At 35.4% G+C, this 17,999-nt stretch overlaps 1 protein-coding gene across 7 annotated transcripts in view; it reads right to left on the bottom strand.

Annotated features, from left to right (window-relative positions):
- dgkh (diacylglycerol kinase, eta) overlaps positions 1-17,999 on the bottom strand; it is a 91,869-nt gene that overhangs the window by 9,824 nt on the left and 64,046 nt on the right. For 5 of the 7 annotated variants that reach the window (XM_084122201.1, XM_084122202.1, XM_084122199.1 and 2 more), the window contains 15 exons: positions 17,802-17,893; positions 17,596-17,695; positions 17,192-17,483; positions 15,684-15,815; positions 13,181-13,315; positions 11,148-11,265; positions 10,955-11,065; positions 10,756-10,852; positions 8,557-8,664; positions 7,178-7,291; positions 6,956-7,090; positions 4,884-5,150; positions 3,829-3,921; positions 2,913-3,032; positions 1,718-1,823 (listed from right to left, as the gene is read on the bottom strand). In XM_084122201.1, the coding sequence (XP_083978327.1) occupies positions 1,718-1,823; positions 2,913-3,032; positions 3,829-3,921; positions 4,884-5,150; positions 6,956-7,090; positions 7,178-7,291; positions 8,557-8,664; positions 10,756-10,852; positions 10,955-11,065; positions 11,148-11,265; positions 13,181-13,315; positions 15,684-15,815; positions 17,192-17,483; positions 17,596-17,695; positions 17,802-17,893 (2,020 nt within the window). The remainder of the gene's footprint in view (positions 1-1,717; positions 1,824-2,912; positions 3,033-3,828; positions 3,922-4,883; positions 5,151-6,955; positions 7,091-7,177; positions 7,292-8,556; positions 8,665-10,755; positions 10,853-10,954; positions 11,066-11,147; positions 11,266-13,180; positions 13,316-15,683; positions 15,816-17,191; positions 17,484-17,595; positions 17,696-17,801; positions 17,894-17,999) is intronic. The other 2 variants (XM_084122200.1, XM_084122204.1) reach the window with 1 other exon arrangement.

Genomic DNA, 17,999 nt, shown 5'->3' with positions numbered 1-17,999 from the left:
ATACCGATAACCAATAATTCTTTATATTTGAAAGCCGATTACCAATATATTGGCCGATAAATCTAAATCCAAATTTGTATATAATTTTTGAGAGCCTGATTACAAAAACAAACGTCTCACCATTAAAAGCCATGTCCCAAGCACACAATTATAATGTTCTCATTATAATTTTATGCAGCCTATATGACAACACATGTTGCACTTTCCTTTTTTTGAAGGGATTCCAATCATATTTCAAGCAATTCAAAAACATAATGGAAACAGTGCGTATCTGAAGTGTCTCAGCTGAAGGAAAAATACATTATTTATTGGCTTTAATATATCGGCCGATAACGATAACATTAAAAATGATCATATATCGGCCGATACCGGTGTGGTGGCCGATATATCGTGCATCCCTATTGTTTTTAATGCATCATTATTGTGATGGTTATTAATAATAATAATTCATAATAATGAACAATTCAATGATTTTTATTAGCAATATACATGAACAATATTTTTTCAAAAACACGCTTTTGCATAATTTCCAATCAAAACAAAGCAAAAGGTGACACTAAAACACTAACGACAATGATAATTCACATTTTTGCCTATTTTTGGTGGCTGAATTTTTTCTCCAACTATAAATATTTTATAAATATTTCAGGTACATTAATCCGCCCCTAAACGCACATAAATAAAAAATATATATTTATTATTATTAATTAATTAATAATAATAATACACACATTTTTAGAGGTTGAAACTGATTTTTTCTTCATCAACTATATTGAAATCAAGAAATCAAATATGTTTGATAAATTCCCCCCTATAGGCACATTAAACCTTAAGGATCTTGGGCACTTTACGTGTCAGTCACACAGTCTCTTGCTGTCTAAATGGGCGGGTCCTGGCCAGAATAAGCTGCAGTGTAAACCAAACTTTATGAAGAAAGATTGACTTCCTTATGAACAGACACTATGGCACTTTCCAAACATTGCTCTGTTTGTTTGAGCGTCCTAAAACGTCAACTTCTACCTCAACCAATGACAAGAGTTTAGGGAAGGACTCTCAGTTTGGCAGGAGGCAGAATGAGCATTTGGGACATTTATTCAGAAAACAATCATTATTTGCGCAATACCATTCAGTGCTAATAGTGCCAGAAATTACACACTTCACCTTTAAGCGTTACATGTGTAGCACGTGTGCAATATGTTGTGTTTGGGTTTGGATAAGCGGTTTCTATTGTTCCCCTTCTGTGCGGTACACCTTGGTTTGTGCCTGCTGTTCATGTGTAGACACATGGACTGTTTCTGACTCACAGGACAACACCATGACCAGAGGAGTGCAGGGGTGCTCATGGATGGTTGGGTTGGACTGAGGACCACTGGACATGAACAGAAAGTCCTCTCAGAAGAGGATGTACATGCTGTATGGCGCTCTAAATAATCACACACGCTGTGTGTCTCTGCCTCCATGTGCTTCAGAGATCTGACATCACTTCCTTTAACAGTTCCCCATATTGTCAGCAATCATGAACAATTTTTTTTATTTTTATATATAATTCTGTTTTTGCATCTTTTCCAATGAAATGTAACACTAAAACAGTTTTACATGACAATGAATGCAAAAAAGCATGAGGAATCCATGATTTTAGTGTCTGTCTCATGTGAGGATATTCAAGTAAATGCGGACACACACACACACACACACACACACACGCACACACACTTACCTGACTGTGGACTGGACTTCTTGGGGAGTTTCTCTTTCTTGAACTTTGGCACTATGCGAAACATGCCACTCCGACTGTTTCTTTTTCCGTACTCGAGGGAGGGATCCTGCCTCATACAAAATGACCTGTCAGTCTCATAGTCAAAGGAACTGTAAAACACCCATTCAGTTCATATTTGTTAATATATGCAAGGCTGCGTTTACACTGCAAGTCTTAATGCACAGATCTGATCTTTTGACCATATCTGATTTTTTTGTCCCGCCTGTTTACATTCACTGTAGACACGACTGTATCAGCGTTTTCATTTTAAAATGATTCTGTTGGCGATCTCTTTACTATGCGACATGGTTAATCCTCAAGGCCTTGAATGGCCGTACTAAAAATATATATATAATTCATGTCGGGTGGCCAGCATTGATAGGTTAAAAGCTGTCATGGATGTTTGCAGCCCAAAATCTGACTGAACGGATATAGACCGGAAACAAATGGTCATTTTAATTTGTTATTTCATCTACAGCTCGTTAGATCTAGAATTCTGAAGTGAAATAAAGTAGCGTGGTAAGATCAATTTGAATTAATTTGAATGAATTAACAAGACGGAGATTGTGAGTTTGCGTGTGTGCGTCTGTATGTAATAGCTTGCTAGTTTTATTACAAAAACCATGAAGCTATCTCACCATTGCTGACAAATATAATGTCGCTTTCAATAGCAAAGCTGTTTTAATTATAACATTCACGGGGCACCAGTTTCTATGCTCCTGAATGTTTCTGTGTTTGTGCAATTTCTTAGCCATACTGTATATAAAGTTTCCACCTCAATAAAAAAAGCTGTGAGTTTTAGTGGAAGCACATACAGACACGTCTGCCTCATAATCCGACATTAAAAAGCTATATTTGTTGGGCAAACGTGTCGCCCTCGACTTGTGGTGGTTTGGAATTCCAAGGGGAATCGGATATGGGTGTTTAGACACAAGTCAGATGTCCAGATATCAGATATGTATCTGATTTAAAACCACATTTGGAAGTGGCTAAATGATGACACAATGTTCATTTTTGAAAACTATCTCTGCAGGAAACAGGTTTAGGTAGAGAGCTGACTAATTTGGTTCCTCTATCTAGGCACACTATATTTAAGGGATTTATTCTCTCTGTTGCTCTCAGTTACAGCATGACATTTTGTGCAGGATGTGCTCACCTCCTCGTCGTTGGGCTGTAAGATGTGGTAAAGCCATGGGATCTCAGCCAGCTTGCCCAGTTCAAGCTCGACGCTCTGCAGGGCATTGGACAGCAGCTCTTCATGTGGAGGGTCCAGTTGCTACAGAGATAAACTCACAGTCAGTGCTTACATAGATCTCTATCAGAGTCTTCACTGCTCAGCGCTCACAAGACAAGATAACACGTCAATCCACTTCCAGGTTTTGCGCTGATCTATCTAGTGGACTACATAGTCAAATGCGGCTGTCATTCTGGAGAGGGAAAATGTTATATTTATAATGTTGAAAGTTGCACTTCCATATCTTAGGACAATTATGTTTAATTTAATATAAGCTAAATGAAACATAATTATGCTTTGTATCAGATGCTTTTTCTAAAATACCTTAAAAATATAAAGTGTGTGTATATATATATATATATATATATATATATATATATATTGCTTCAATGTAAGTGCGCTGTTATTTGTTGCGTAGTGATGTGCATGTTCAAGTTAGCCAGAAATGGGCAGATTCTGCGCAATACTCTGTATTTAATATATAACGATGACTCACGAGTTGAGTATTTGCGCTAAATCTGCACAGATTTGGCTTACACGAACTTCCCCAGCAAAGTGAGTAAACATAATAAGTAACCCGCCAAATTGGCTAGTGATTTGACAGCGTTACCCGCCACTGTTGATATTTACCCGCATTTTTTCACATTTCAAACCCTGGCTATAATATAACAATAGATGCAAGTCTCCATTTGCTCTGCATCACAGTGCAGATTATTCTTGTCTATGGGGACCTGCTTTGCAGCACCATAAACATTTATTCCTTGGAAAAGGGGATTGAGAATGAGCTTTATATTACATTACAAACATTCAATCCAGATCACGTTCACCGTGAACTCACCAATGGCACTCGTCCTACTAGCAGAGACTCAGTCTCATTGTGCAGAGCCTTCACGGTGCTCGCCACCTCAATGGCAGTGTTTCTTGTCAGGCTCTGAGGAGAACAGAGGGGACGACGAATCAGACATGAGAATATACCCATGAATACGAGACTTGTATAAACTATGAGGAGCACAAAAGTTGGGTTCCTAATGTAAAAATACCATTCATTTTCCATTCAAAACTACCATGAGCTCTGAGATCGGGAAGCGATTTTATGTGCTTAAAAAAAAGTGTATAATAGTGTAAATCTACAAACGCTAGTAGAGCCACCAATCAGAGAATTGTGTCTTATGTTCAAAGATGCATTTATTTGATCAAAAATACTCCAGTCTTCAATGTCACATTCTAATATGCTGATTTGATTCTCAAGAAACATTTCTTATTACTATCAATGGTAAAAACAGTTGCGCTGCTTAATATTCTTTGATTCACTTTAATTAATAGAGTTCAAAAGAACACTAATTATTTGAAATAGAAAACTTTTGTAACATTATAAATGTCTGTACTGTCACTTTTGATCAATTTAATGCATCCTTGCTGAATAAAAGTATTAATTTCATATATTTATATATAAAAAAAACCTTACTGACCCTAAACTTTTGAACGCAAGTGTATATTGCATGCCTAAAATGAATGACTATACATTTATATTATAGCTTGATTTTGATTCAGTTAAGTAATCCACAATGCTTCAAGCGAAGAGCATAAAAGAATTTGAGAACAAACCTTTTTCCCTCTGTCCTGTACATTTTGTCCGATCTTTCAATACTTTTACTTCAAATCAACGTTTGATTCGCATTTGGAGCTGGCTGATTTTATTCATGGCTTATAGTTCCATATTGATTTTTTGCACAAAATTAAAGACAAAACAATGTACCTCTGAACTCTTTCACACCCAACCCAAAATATAATACTGTGGTGAGCTGTCGTTGTTTTATAAGGAGGGAAAGTATATTTTTGATCAGTAATCAATGGCAGTGGTGTGAACAGTCCTTCAGTGCTGGCGTCGCTCACCTCGGGGAACTTGGGGTGTGTTTTGTTGATGGCGTGTGAAGAGGCGTTGACGGCGTGGGCCAGCTCCTGCTCGAGGAGTTGGAAGTTTTTGGCAGCCTCACAGATCCTGGTGATGAGATCCTCAGCGGCTCGAGCGCACATCTGGATGAGCGCGGCCTCCTCCTCGGTGGCCAGATCCACAGAATGCTGAGGATACAGGTGAGGCCTCAGCGGAGGCTTGTCGTATTTCAGTTTATCCTCCCAAGACTTCAATGTGTTTTCAAATGCCTTTATTGAAAACAAATACAGAAGTCATTTAAAGGACGGTGAGTTTTAACATCCAATGTTAGGAAGGTTAAGAAAGGATACACACAATTTACACAAACAGCCCAGTGGTGACAGATCTGGACTGGTTTCCTGATCTTTGACACTACAGGCAAAAGCGTTTATTCAGGCACTGGTCAATTTTGAGATTTTGGGCTATTTTGCTTCCATAGCATTTCTTATTTCAGACTAGTGGAAAGAAAACATCCAAAATACATTTAAGTGTTACGTTTATTACGTTTGAGTCGTTGATTTAAATTACAATACATACCTTTAGAGGCTGTTTTCTCAAAATGAGTTTTTTCTCCTGCATTGAGCTAGAAATCTCCTCTTCGGTAGTGCTTCCCCAAACCAAATTTTACAGTTTTATCATTTTCACAGTCTTGGGGAAAGTTACTTTTAAAAGTAATGCATTACAATATTACGCTACTCGCTAAAAAAGTAACTAATTGTGTTACTTAGTTACTTTTTAAAGAAAGTAATTTGTTACGTTACTTTTACATCACTTTCTCTCTGCTTGTTTGTTAATAACAAAAAACAAAAACAAACAATAGTTAACATCAAAAGTGAAATGAATAAGCCAATTAATTGATTTGAAGAAATGCAAATTCACGTCTGTACAGTAGAGGGCACCACTCAAACAAACCAGCTTGGCTGCCATTTGTGAATGCATGCAGAAAAAGAAAGTTCAATACTCTTCAGCAATATACTGTATACAAAAAATATGAAACACAAATGTGAGGTTTATCTAGTCATTTTTGCTTACTATTACTGATAAAAGCTGAATTGCATACTTGAAGGTCAGCAGCAAAGATTTTACCTAATTAAGTGAGATTAAATACATAAAGTATATTTGTGTAATTTAACATTTTTAATTATTGCAGGTATGCCTAGTATTTAGAGTTTGCATTTCGCTGTTTTTATTCATTTTGAGGAAAACTGAATCTGTTTTTGTGCAAGTGAGAGGAGTAAATGCATGCTCACATTTAGCCTAGAACTACAATAACATTATGTTTTTTTTAACACATCGCACACAACACCTCTATTTGAGTTTTTTTGTGATAATTTAATCAGCCTTATGCTTCTCCGACACCAGAAGCTATAGTTTATCTTAAGAAGACTTGGAATATTGCACACATGTCTTATTGACAGTATTTATGATAATTCTATTGTGCTTCTTGGAGCTTGTTGTCAGTATAAACCACTATCCACTTTCCTTTGAGAGTGGATGGAAAACAAACCATTCTGCCTAACATCTCCTTTTTGTCTTTCATAGAACAACAGAGACAAAAATGGTCAAAACAACATGAGAGAGATATACACTAATGTCCAAAGTTTGGGGTCAGTAAGAAAATGACGTTCTGATTCAGCAAGGATGCATTACATTGATCAAAAGTCACAGTAAAGGCATTTATAATGTAACAAAATATTTATATTTCAAATAAATGCTGTTCTTTCTATTCATCAAAGAACCCTGATGTATCAAATGTATCACGGTTTCCAGAAAAATATTAAGCAGCACAACTGTGGATAATAAGAAATTTAAAAAATAAAATAAAAATATTTCAAATAATTATTTAAATTGTAATAATATTTTACAATATTACTGTTTTTATTGTATTTTTGATCAAATAAATTTAGCCTTGGTGAGCATGAGAGACCCCAAACGTCTGAACGTTAGTGTTAATGATGCCATTTTGAATGAATTATTCCTTGAACTGTTCTTTTCCACTGTTCTATGGTAATACTGTTTCTCCAGAATCACTCACCCGGTCTCTTGTCAGCATCTGGGCCCGGTTCTTGTGCTGAATCTTGATGAGTCCAGGAGGTTGAATCCAGGCCTCTCCGTCCACCTGGACAGGCACTCCTTCATCTCCCAGAATGGTGATCTTCACCGTGCGACACTGAGAGGGTTGAGGTGAGTTACACATCTCTATCACCATTACTCACATACTTTACAGATCTGTCATTTGTGTGTGAGTTGTGCTTACCTGTGCAATACGGTGATGCTGCAGTTTGATCACCCTTGAGACAGCCATCTGCATACTACCGAACACAGCGACCACTTCCAAAATTTTATCATCAAATGAAGGGGCACAAAATATCTGCATGAAAAGAAAAGAAAAAAATCATGAAAATAGCTTACCACCACTAGGGGGCTCCCTACAGGCTCACACTCAAGATTCACAACAGAAAAAATAAATAATTACTAGCCTACTATATCATATTTGATATGCACATTTCTAAGGCTTCAAAAGTCCGAACGATCAACATAATAACAACTTCACAATCTACTACATGCCTTCTGTCCTCTGATTGAAAATTCATAGATTTTTGGCAAGTAAAAGGCCTTTTAGTATGATTGTAAAAAATTTCCCATTTAGGTTGTGATAGAAGTGTCTTTTTTTTGTGAAATCTGTACTGATTTTTATAAAGTAAACATAAGAATAACTTATTGTTATTAATATTTCAAGTTGAATATTTACTGGACTGAAGCAAGATTTACTTGATTTATTCTTTTGAAAAATCATGTTTAAAATGCACGATTCAAATATGATAGAAAAGGTTTTTGAGGAATGCTTATTGTGTACATCTATCAATCCTCATGTTTTGCCCCCCACAATAAAAACTACAGAGCTTTGAACATAAAAATAAGAATTTAAGTATTAACTGAAATATAGTGTGACAACTGATATTTTTATGCATTGTATATAAGTAGTCTGGTATTCTGTTATGTCTTTTAGCCCAAATAAATATCAGAAACTGCACCAAATTGTGTATTTTTGAAAACTATGAGCTCCATATTCTTCTCACCATATCATACTATATGAACCATAAAAGCTTTATGTGTCAAATATGATAGCTAAGGGTTCAACAAACTGTTCAATTTAAAAAAATTAGTTTTTTTCAAACTATAGTCATGCTTTACAGGGTTAATTACTCTTTCCTCTATGAAAACACTTAGTGGACTTGAGAATGAAATTTTTTTGAACTGGGTCCTCGAATGTCCAGTCCAAAATTACAGATCTCTTCCTAAGCACTCTTCCCTTCTGTAACTAGACGCTGTAGCGCACACACGGTGTCCGGAGGTAACCTCACCCTGAAAGAGGCCATGTGAGCTAAAACAAACCAGCTGCCAAGAGGACACTTGTTGCGAACAAAGACCCGTGTCACCCCGGGGTTGAAAAGGTTTTGACCAGAGCCAGCTGCGCGTTAGACAACACCAGTCAACACAGGGCAAACTTATCCTCTTAATTAAACAACTCCAGAGCATTTCCTCTCTACATGGTGTCATATTTCAACTCTTAGTTTACAACTCAGAGTCAGTTTGAAGAGAGAAACCCTCATGACCTCTAGCATCATCACTTACGTCATCCTCTTTGGTGCCGCCCCAGAAGTTGGTTCCCCCAGCGTAGCTAGGGATGTTCAGCACAGCGATTCCCTGGAGGCTGGGGAGTGGGATGTACTGGCCGTCACACTGCAGAATCAATCACACAACCATGAGGAGCACTGGATATAAAACTGGGACAAACGCTTCAAATTCTGCTCGAGAAGAGGTTCAGTTCCAGCAGCTGTTGCCTTTAAATCAGTGTTGATTGTTCAACCTTAGACAACATTTGACAATACGGTACAAACTGGTGTCCTATTACTTTTTAAAAGCACAAATCAAGGCACAAATTCTGTTTCAGTGAATCAGTGATTCCCAACCAGGGGTCCAGGGCCCACTAGGGGGCCTCAGCAAACTTCCTAAGGAGGCCTCAAGATGATTTCAAATAATTTTAAAACAAGAAAAAACAAGTACTTAAATAAGCTAAAACAAATACAAAACAATATATTTCTTGGTTTAAATCACTACCTCAACAACAGTTTTTTTTTTTCTTAGAAGAACCATTTACATGGTCTTGAAAAACATGGATACACAGTATGAGGTAGCATAATATTAAAATGTGATTTCTAGACCTAGAAATATACATTATTAAAATCCCCATGGGAATTTACATTATTCTATTTATGTCAAACTCTAAAATCTTTAATTAAGTAGACGAAATGTTTTTGTAAAATCCTTATCTTTAAATCATCTGCCCTTCGAATATTATTGAATACTTATACAATGTATATATATACACACACATACATAGACTTCAGTAATATTCAAAAAGCAGATGATTTGTGACCCTGGACCACAAAATCAGTCTTATGGGTAATTTTTTTTTAAATTGAGATTTATACATCATCTGAAAGCTGAATACATAATCTTTACATTGATGTATGGTTTGTTAGGATATGACAATATTTGGCCTAGATAAAACTATTTGAAAATATGGAATCTGAGGGTGCAGAAAAATCGAAATATTGAGAAAATCGCCTTTAAAGTTGTCCATTTCTATTGGCGATTGTGCTGCATCCACTCACAAAAATACATTTTTTATATATTTAAGGTGGGAAATTTACAAAATATCTTCATGGATCATGATCTTTACTTAATATCTTGATGATTTTTGGCCTAAAAGAAAAATCGATAATTTTGACCCATACAATGTTTTGTTGGCTATTTCCACAAATATACCCGTGCGACTTGTTTTGTGATCCAGGGTCACATTTAAAGATATATATATATATATATATATATATATATATATATATATATATATATATATATATATATATATATATATATAATGGGACAAAGGAAACATTTAAAATATTCAGTGGTCATTTAATCATTTAATCATTAATCACAAATCACTGGTCAGGGAATTAGCAAGAATTGCACAAATACTGTAGATAAAGTAACTTGGCACAGAATACCCTTCCTAATTTGCAGACAGCTTTTTACAGGAGGAAGAGTCAGTGCTGTTCCACTCAATATTAATGGCTTCAAAGAGTTCATGAGAAGTTGAAAAATGTCTCCCAGTTTGTTTGAGTTTAATGTGAGACCAAATATTCACTATAGGCTTCAAAACTGGACTCTGACAGGCCGAAACATGAGCCTGATAAACTTGTTTTCAAGCTACTTCTTGGTTGTCTTTGCAATTTGGGCAGGAAAATAACATCTGATCATTCCTCTTTAGAAAACAAATTTTCATTTGTTGAAAGCAAGCCATTCTGCAATACTCTCCTGAATTCCAATGACTTAATTCATTAAATTAATTCATTAAATGACTCATTAAATGACTTTCACAGTGAGGTAGCTCCCTGATAATACGGTACCAGCAGCTAAAAAGCCTCCGCACACAATGACAGCTCTTCCTCCACACTTCACTGTGGTAGAGATGCATTTATTATTATATTTCTCAGCAGATTTTTGAAGACACTGCTCTGGAGCATCTCTCATGTTTCATTGTGATTCATCACTCCACACACAACTTCCCATATTCTGCCAAAAACTTCTGTCTTTGATGTTTTTCTGAGACAGCAATGTTAAATTTTGTGAATTTTCTGACCAATAATTTGTGGTTCAGACAAGTGTTTAGCCATTTTGGGCGTGGCCAGGTATTATTTTTTTGTTGTTGTTGTTACTTTTTCATGTTTTATGTCATTAGTTGAAAATGCCTTTCATTCAGCTCACCTCTAGCTGAACTTTCTGCTCCAAGTTTTTATAGGTCCGCTGCAGAAGCTCTTTCGTCCCCAGAACTCCGTACCACATCATGTTTTTAGTACGACTTCTGGATTGTCAGAGAAATACCAGTAAGTCACTGAGTCCATGTCAAAGGTGTTTTAGCTAAATGCAGTACACGAAAGAAGACTGTGCTGAAATCTTGAACTACCTGCATTTCTCTGGGTGCTCCTCACGTTTGTTGTTGAACTCCAGTGAGATCTTTGCATCTAAGCCAATCCCAAAGTAGTTATTCATCACACACTTCTCCGAATAGCCCTCTCTGTAAGAAAAAATACTCATGTAAGATTTGCAAATACCTTTAAGATAAACTTCAACAAGAGAAAGGAAAGTGAAGCTCTTACAATGAGTCCAGGTCTGGATCGATGAAGGGAGTGGCACCAAATGGATCTATGTTGGCAAGCAGCATCTTACTGATAATGGAGCTTCCAGCGATGGAGGCAGCAAGACCAGCCCGCAGACCTGAAGACCAACCAAAAGATCAACGGGAGATTTCAGGACACTCAAACAAGAATCAGCAAACCATAATTAAAATCATGTCTACCATTGAAATGAAGTTCTGTCATGATTTACTCACCCTCATGATGTTCTAACCCTTTATAACTTTATTTTGTTAGTGAAACACAAAAGAAGATTTTTGACAGAATGTTGATGCTGTTCTTTTCCAGAGAACAGGAAAAGTTCCAGAAACTCCAAAAAACAAAACCTCAAAAGTACAAGAAAAATGGTCCCTATGACTTACATTGCACTATATTCCAAATGTCTGAGGTGTGTGAGGAACAGACTGAAATGTAGGACTGAAATTATTTAAATTAAATCAAAATTCCTCACAGAAACCTTTCCTTGTAAAAAATAAGTACACTATTAGTACTTTTAGGCCTGGTTTCACAGGCAGGGCTTAGATTAAGCTAGGATTGGGCCTTAGTTCAATTAGTCATTTACACTGAACAAAATTATAGACGCAACACTTTTGTTTTTGCCCCCATTTTTCATGAGCTGAACTCAAAGATCTAAGACTTTTTCTATGTACACAAAAGGCCTATTTCTCTCAAATATTGTTCACAAATCTGTCTAAATCTGTGTTACTCACTAACTGCACACCTGTGCAATAATCATACTGTCTAATCAGCATCTTGATATGCCACACCTGTGAGGTGGATGATTATCTCGGCAAAGGAGAAGTGCTCACTAACAGAGATTTAGACAGATTTGAAATAGAAATAGGCCTTTTGTGTACATAGAAAAAGTCTTAGATCTTTGAGTTCAGCTCATGAAAAATGGGGGCAAAAACAAAAGTGTTGCGTTTATAATTTTGTTCAGTGTAAGTAGCTTTTATAAACTTGCCTAAGAAAAAAAAAACATTACTGGTATGCATCTAGAGACAAAACAATGGCACTGAGATATTTTAAAATATGTCAGTGCAAGTTGCTTTCAGTTAAAACAGCTCAAACATGCATTTTAGTCTGGGACTAAGCTTAAGCCTTGTTTGTGAAACCAAGGGAAAGTGTACTTAATATGGAAATAATACATGTAAGTGCAAACTGAATGTATTGGTTTTGCAAACGTTAATTGCAATGAAATGAAAATGTATTATATTTTAAATTTATTTTAAATGCAATTAGTTGAAATTTAGGCTGCTTTTTCACCCACTTAAGTATGACTTAAGTACATCTTTATTTGTAATTTTATATTTACTTCTATTGTCTTTGAAATATGGTTAAAGTGTACAGCCGGATATACTTACAAACATTTATGGTGAACTAAAATATACTTTAGTGTAATTTCTACTGTACTGTGTGTCATTTACTTAAATATATTTGTAATTGCACATTTGTAATGATGTGTATATATAACATATGAACTTTAAATGTAATATCAAATAACACACTACGACTAAAATGATAATCAAGTAATTTACATGAGCTTTAATGTCAACACATCATAAGTGTACTTTGTTAAAGAGAAAAAAAAGAAGTTTTTTTAAACAATGATTTAAAATGCACTTTATAGTGAAACTTTTAAATTGACATTATTGCAAAATGTACTTAAGTGTGTTAATTTGAAGTGTTAATTTTTTTAATGATAAATTCCATGCAATTAAGCACATTTGGACTGCTTTTATGAATTCTTTCAAAAGCTTAGCAACCACGGGTCACTAATTCACTTTCACTGTATGGAAAAGAGCAGCTCAGAAATTGTACCTAACATCTCCCTTTGTGTTTAGTGGAAAATCAAAAGTCATACAGGTTTGGAACAACATGAGGGTGAGTAAATGATGCCAGAAATGTCATTTTGGGGTGAGCTATCCCTTTAACATGGTCTCGTGGTCTCAGTTTTCTTGTCAGTTGTCACATGGGGTAATGTCATGTGGTCATACCGGGACAGATGATGCGTGTGTTGAGAACAGGCAGGTTTTCCTTGCTTGTGGTGAAGGGAGTGATGGAAAAGGAGCCGCAGGACTGCGTGCTGCGACTGATACGCCTCTCTGGAGGCGAACATGGTGACTTAGCCACTGCAGAAGCACAAACACAGTACAAAAACATGAAGTCATGTGTACAACAGACTCATTCATCACAGCAATATCTGCCCAAGTGTCCATTACGCAGCAAAATCTAATGCTGTTTTGTAAACGCGCAACTTTTTCCATCATGTAAGAATAACCCGCGCATCTGGTCACTGGCGCTCAACAAGAAGTGAAAAAGCCACCGTAAAGCAGATCCAGCAGATCCAGCAGATTCAGCAGAACGAAAACCACATAAACAAACCAAAACACATCAAGGCCACTTAACAGCTAAGAGACGCAGGAGAAATGGAGACCCTGAGGGACTGGACCAACTTTCATGCCTCACTGGAAACATGAGCGGACTGCAGGCCTCTGTGTAAACAGGAAGAGCCACTGTCCAGCAAACAAAGATGTGTTCTCTATGGAGAGAAATATAGTGCAGGGATCCTCTGGGAAACCTACAGATATATTTACAGCTATAAACTAACGGTCTGTAAGCTGTAAGGAAATCCCGAACCTTCTGAAGGAAAAAGATTGTGTTATTGGGCAATTGCGCAAAACAAAAGCTTGTATTCCCATTTAGAGCACTCTGGCTTTATAAAAACAACTGTAACTAAGAGTAATGTGTTTTAACGTGTCTAAAAGACGTTTTAGGGTGTATTTATGAACAATAAACCCAGATAAAAGAATAATAATATATTTTTAACAACTATGATGAATGTGTTTTTGTAGAGTAATTATTTGTTTTTTAAACAACTAAGAATAATGTGTTTTAATTTGTCTAAAAGGCTTTTATTGGGGTTTATTTATAAAAAAATAATAAAACCTAATATAATAATAATAAATATATTTTTAACAACTAAGATGAATGTTTTTAAGAAAGATTATTTGTTTTTTAAACAGCTAAGAGTTATGTGTTTTAATGTGTCTAAAAGCCTTTTTTGGGGGGGTTTATTCATAAAAAATAAAACATAATATAATAATAATAAATATATTTTTAACAACTAAGATGAATGTTTTTAAGAGTAATTATTATTATTATTATTTTTATTAAACAACTAAGAGTAATGTGTTTTAATGTGTCTAAAAGCCTTTTTTAGGGTTTATTTATAGAAAATAAACCAGAATATAATATTAATAATAATAAATATATGTTTAACAACTAAGATGAAAGTGTTTTTAAGAGTAATTACTTGTTTTTTAAACAACTAAGAGTGATGTGTTTCAATGTGTCTAAAAACCTTTTATTTGGTTTTATTTATTAAAAATAAACCAGAATATTATAATAATAACAATAATAATATTTTTAACAACAAAGAGTAATGTGTTTTAATGTGTCTATAAGCCTTTTTGTGTTTTTTTTTAATAAAAACCCTAATAATAATAATAATAATAGGCTAATAATAATATTTTTTAACAACAAAGAGTAATGTGTCTAAAAGCCTTTTAAAAATAAACCCTAATAAAATACAATGTTTTAGAAATAAAAGTAGTGTGTTTTTATTATGTCTACAAGCCATTTACAAGCCTATGTCTACAAAAACATTTATGTTGCGTTTTTTTTAATTTATTTTTTATTGCTACATTAAATTGAAACTTACTAAAATTTGTCACTAGAGGGCAGCACTAACCCTTTCAGACACACACATTCAAATACTTCAGATCAGAAACAAGGACTCATTCTCAATTCACACACACTATCCATCCTAAATAGAGAGCAAGATCAGGATAGCTGGGTAATATGCTGAAAAGGCAGTTATGCTCAGAATGGAATATTAACATACTGAATACTGTGCCATATGTACTGTATACTCACTACTATGTGTTTATGTTAGTAGGCATTATTCAAACAACATATTTCAAACAGCAAATCTCATCATGCAGCACACGAGTGGCGGGTTATTTTGTATTTTGAATGTAATTTTGTGCAAGAATGCCCTGACCCCCCTAACTCTAACCACAGACTTTTAACAGTCTGATCAAATGAGTCTAAAAAGAGATGTTTAAAACCATGACTAATATTACTTCCCTTTATTTTCCCACACTGGTAATGGAAAGTCAAGTCATGAGAATAGCATTGTGGTGAAGTACAGTAGTACCTAGTGCAGAGTTACTCCTGTGTAATTGTATATAACTATAATAAATCATCTCTGTATTCCAAGCATACAGAAAATGTGGATACTGTGTGTGCACAGTACATCATTCCACTCTTTGGAAAGAATAGCCTTTTCACGCACGCTTTTCAATGGCTCCATCACATTCACATGCAACCCAATGGAGGATTTAGCTTTTATGGCCGGTAAGCAAGAACACTTTGTGTCTCGCAGGAAACGGATAACAGCGACAGCATGTTTAAGATTTAAAAGTGTGAACTCACAGGGCAGAGATTCCAGTTCTTTAGTGTCCTCGTCCTTCTCGTTGTCTTTGTTTTCGTCCTCGCTGTCCTTCCTGAAGTCATTGGGAGACTGCAGCTCCTGCTCCTCTGTGTGAGCGTTCTGCTCATCCACCACTACAGCACAGAGAAACACAACCATCTTACTCGTGCACTTCTTTACGTGGACACATACAATAAGGTAGAGCTGGGTAATACATAATATTACAATATTATAATATATTATATATTCATACATATTCATGATTTTGCAGGAGGTATAACATTAAGCAACATTGTGAACATCACTAGACTGTTCTTGTCTTGTGAACTGCTCCAGCTCTGAAACAACTCTTTTTGTGACTGATATCAAGAACTACTCTTATATCACTTCACACTGACTTTAAAACAGAAATGCAACTAGAATTGCTAAATTCAGTTTATTTCCATGAATCACTTGTAACTGTCTTTTGCAATGTATCAATTCAAAACTCTGATTTGTGTGATTCATCACTAGGAAATAATCTTGGATGTTCCCATGTGGTATTACTTAATCTTTTAAAAAAGAAGTACTGAAGTAAATATGGATTTTTATCACTCAGTATTGTTATATTTAATTAAAATACATGAAAATGGGCCAATATCACGTACCCGTGTTAATTTAGTGAAAATTAACTGACAAATTTGGCAAACAAACCATTTTTTTAGTATAAAAGTGTGCAGAATTACTTTTTTTTTACAGAATTACAGAAAACACATTTTACAATCTTCTTTAAATATTATATATGTATTTTTTTATTTTATATATATATATATATATAATGGTAACACTAGAATAAGGTTTCATTAGTTAACTACATTTGTTAACATGAACTAATAATAAACAGCACTTTTACTCGAATAAATTTTACTTTTACTGTACTTTTACAGCATTTATTAATCTTTGTAAATGTTAATTTCAACATTTACTAATACATTATTAAAATCAAAGGTTGTATTTGTTAACATTAGTTAAAGCACGTTACGTTAACAAAGATTAACAAATTCGGTAACAAATGTATTCCTCATGGTTAGTTCATGTTTGAATATTCATGAAAATATTTGTGTTTTTCAAAAATGTGTATTTGTAAAAAAAAAAAAAAAAGAAAGAAAAAAAAGGAATAAAAAAAAAAAAATATATATATATATATATATATATATATATATATATATACATTTCACAGCCCTAAAGACTGGGTATTACAGAGTATTGCTAAAAACTAGATTTAGATAGATTTATAGATTGAACTATAGATTTATTGACAGGCATGTTGATCCCCCATTTAAATTAAAAGAAATCCCTGAAGATCAAGAAGAACACTCAGGTCCCATTCTAAAACTTTAAACGTAATTGTGGCTAATTCCTTTGAAAATAATCAATTCATGTCATGTGATTACTATATTCAGAGCAGCATTCTGTACGCAACAGATCAAGTGTTGCTTTTCTATTCAAAAGACAAGCTGGACAATCATACTTCTCTCCGCCTGCTCGATGATCTGTCTGAGTGCTTTCTTCAGGCTGTTGGCTCTCAGCACAAGCTGCTCGCGGGGTCTGAAGAGCTTATGGGCAGAGCCCTTCTCGGTCTCGTTCTCCTTCAGCTCCGTTATAGACTCTTCACTCAGATCTTCCTCTTCATCCAGCTCTTCCTCCTCCACCTCCTCCTCCACGATGGGTGGTGTGGTGAGGGCTGAGGGCGTCATGGCCTGGGCCTCCAAATTCAGCGTCTGCAGGAGCGAGTCCAGCTTCTCATTCAGAATCGTACACTGCTGATAGAGAACAAAGGGATGAATAGGTTTGTACTGCATTTTCATCGTATTTCTGTTGAGTAATGACTTAGAGAAGTGTCAGAGGTCATGATGTGAAACATCACAGACTCACTTTGAGGGCCAGCGCATCAGCTTCCACAGTGCTGTCACTGCTTCTCTCATAACACTTCCCAACTTTGGCCACAAATTCCTTCACCGTCTCACACAATACCCTGGAGGAGAAGAGAGAAGATGAGAGGAGCTCTGCCTTTATAGTAGCTTCTGTTTGTTCTGTTAGTGGTGGAATAGGAACTGTATGGTGTGAGACTGACGACTCACTTTGATGAAGATATGACCACTGAGTGCTGATCTGAGTTCAGGATCTTTGTGAGATGAGCAGCCACTGAATCCTCATAAGCAGATATCTGTAACTAAAGCCACCTATGCTCATCACACATCATATTCATATTCATTAATTGCAATAGCTGGGCGAGAGAGAAAAAAGTAACATTTCCGGAGAAATGAAAACTATATGAT

This window comes from Abramis brama (assembly GCF_963993115.1).
Source record: "Abramis brama genome assembly, chromosome: 8".
Lineage (NCBI taxonomy): Eukaryota > Metazoa > Chordata > Actinopteri > Cypriniformes > Leuciscidae > Abramis > Abramis brama.
This window is presented reverse-complemented; position numbering and strand designations above follow the sequence as displayed.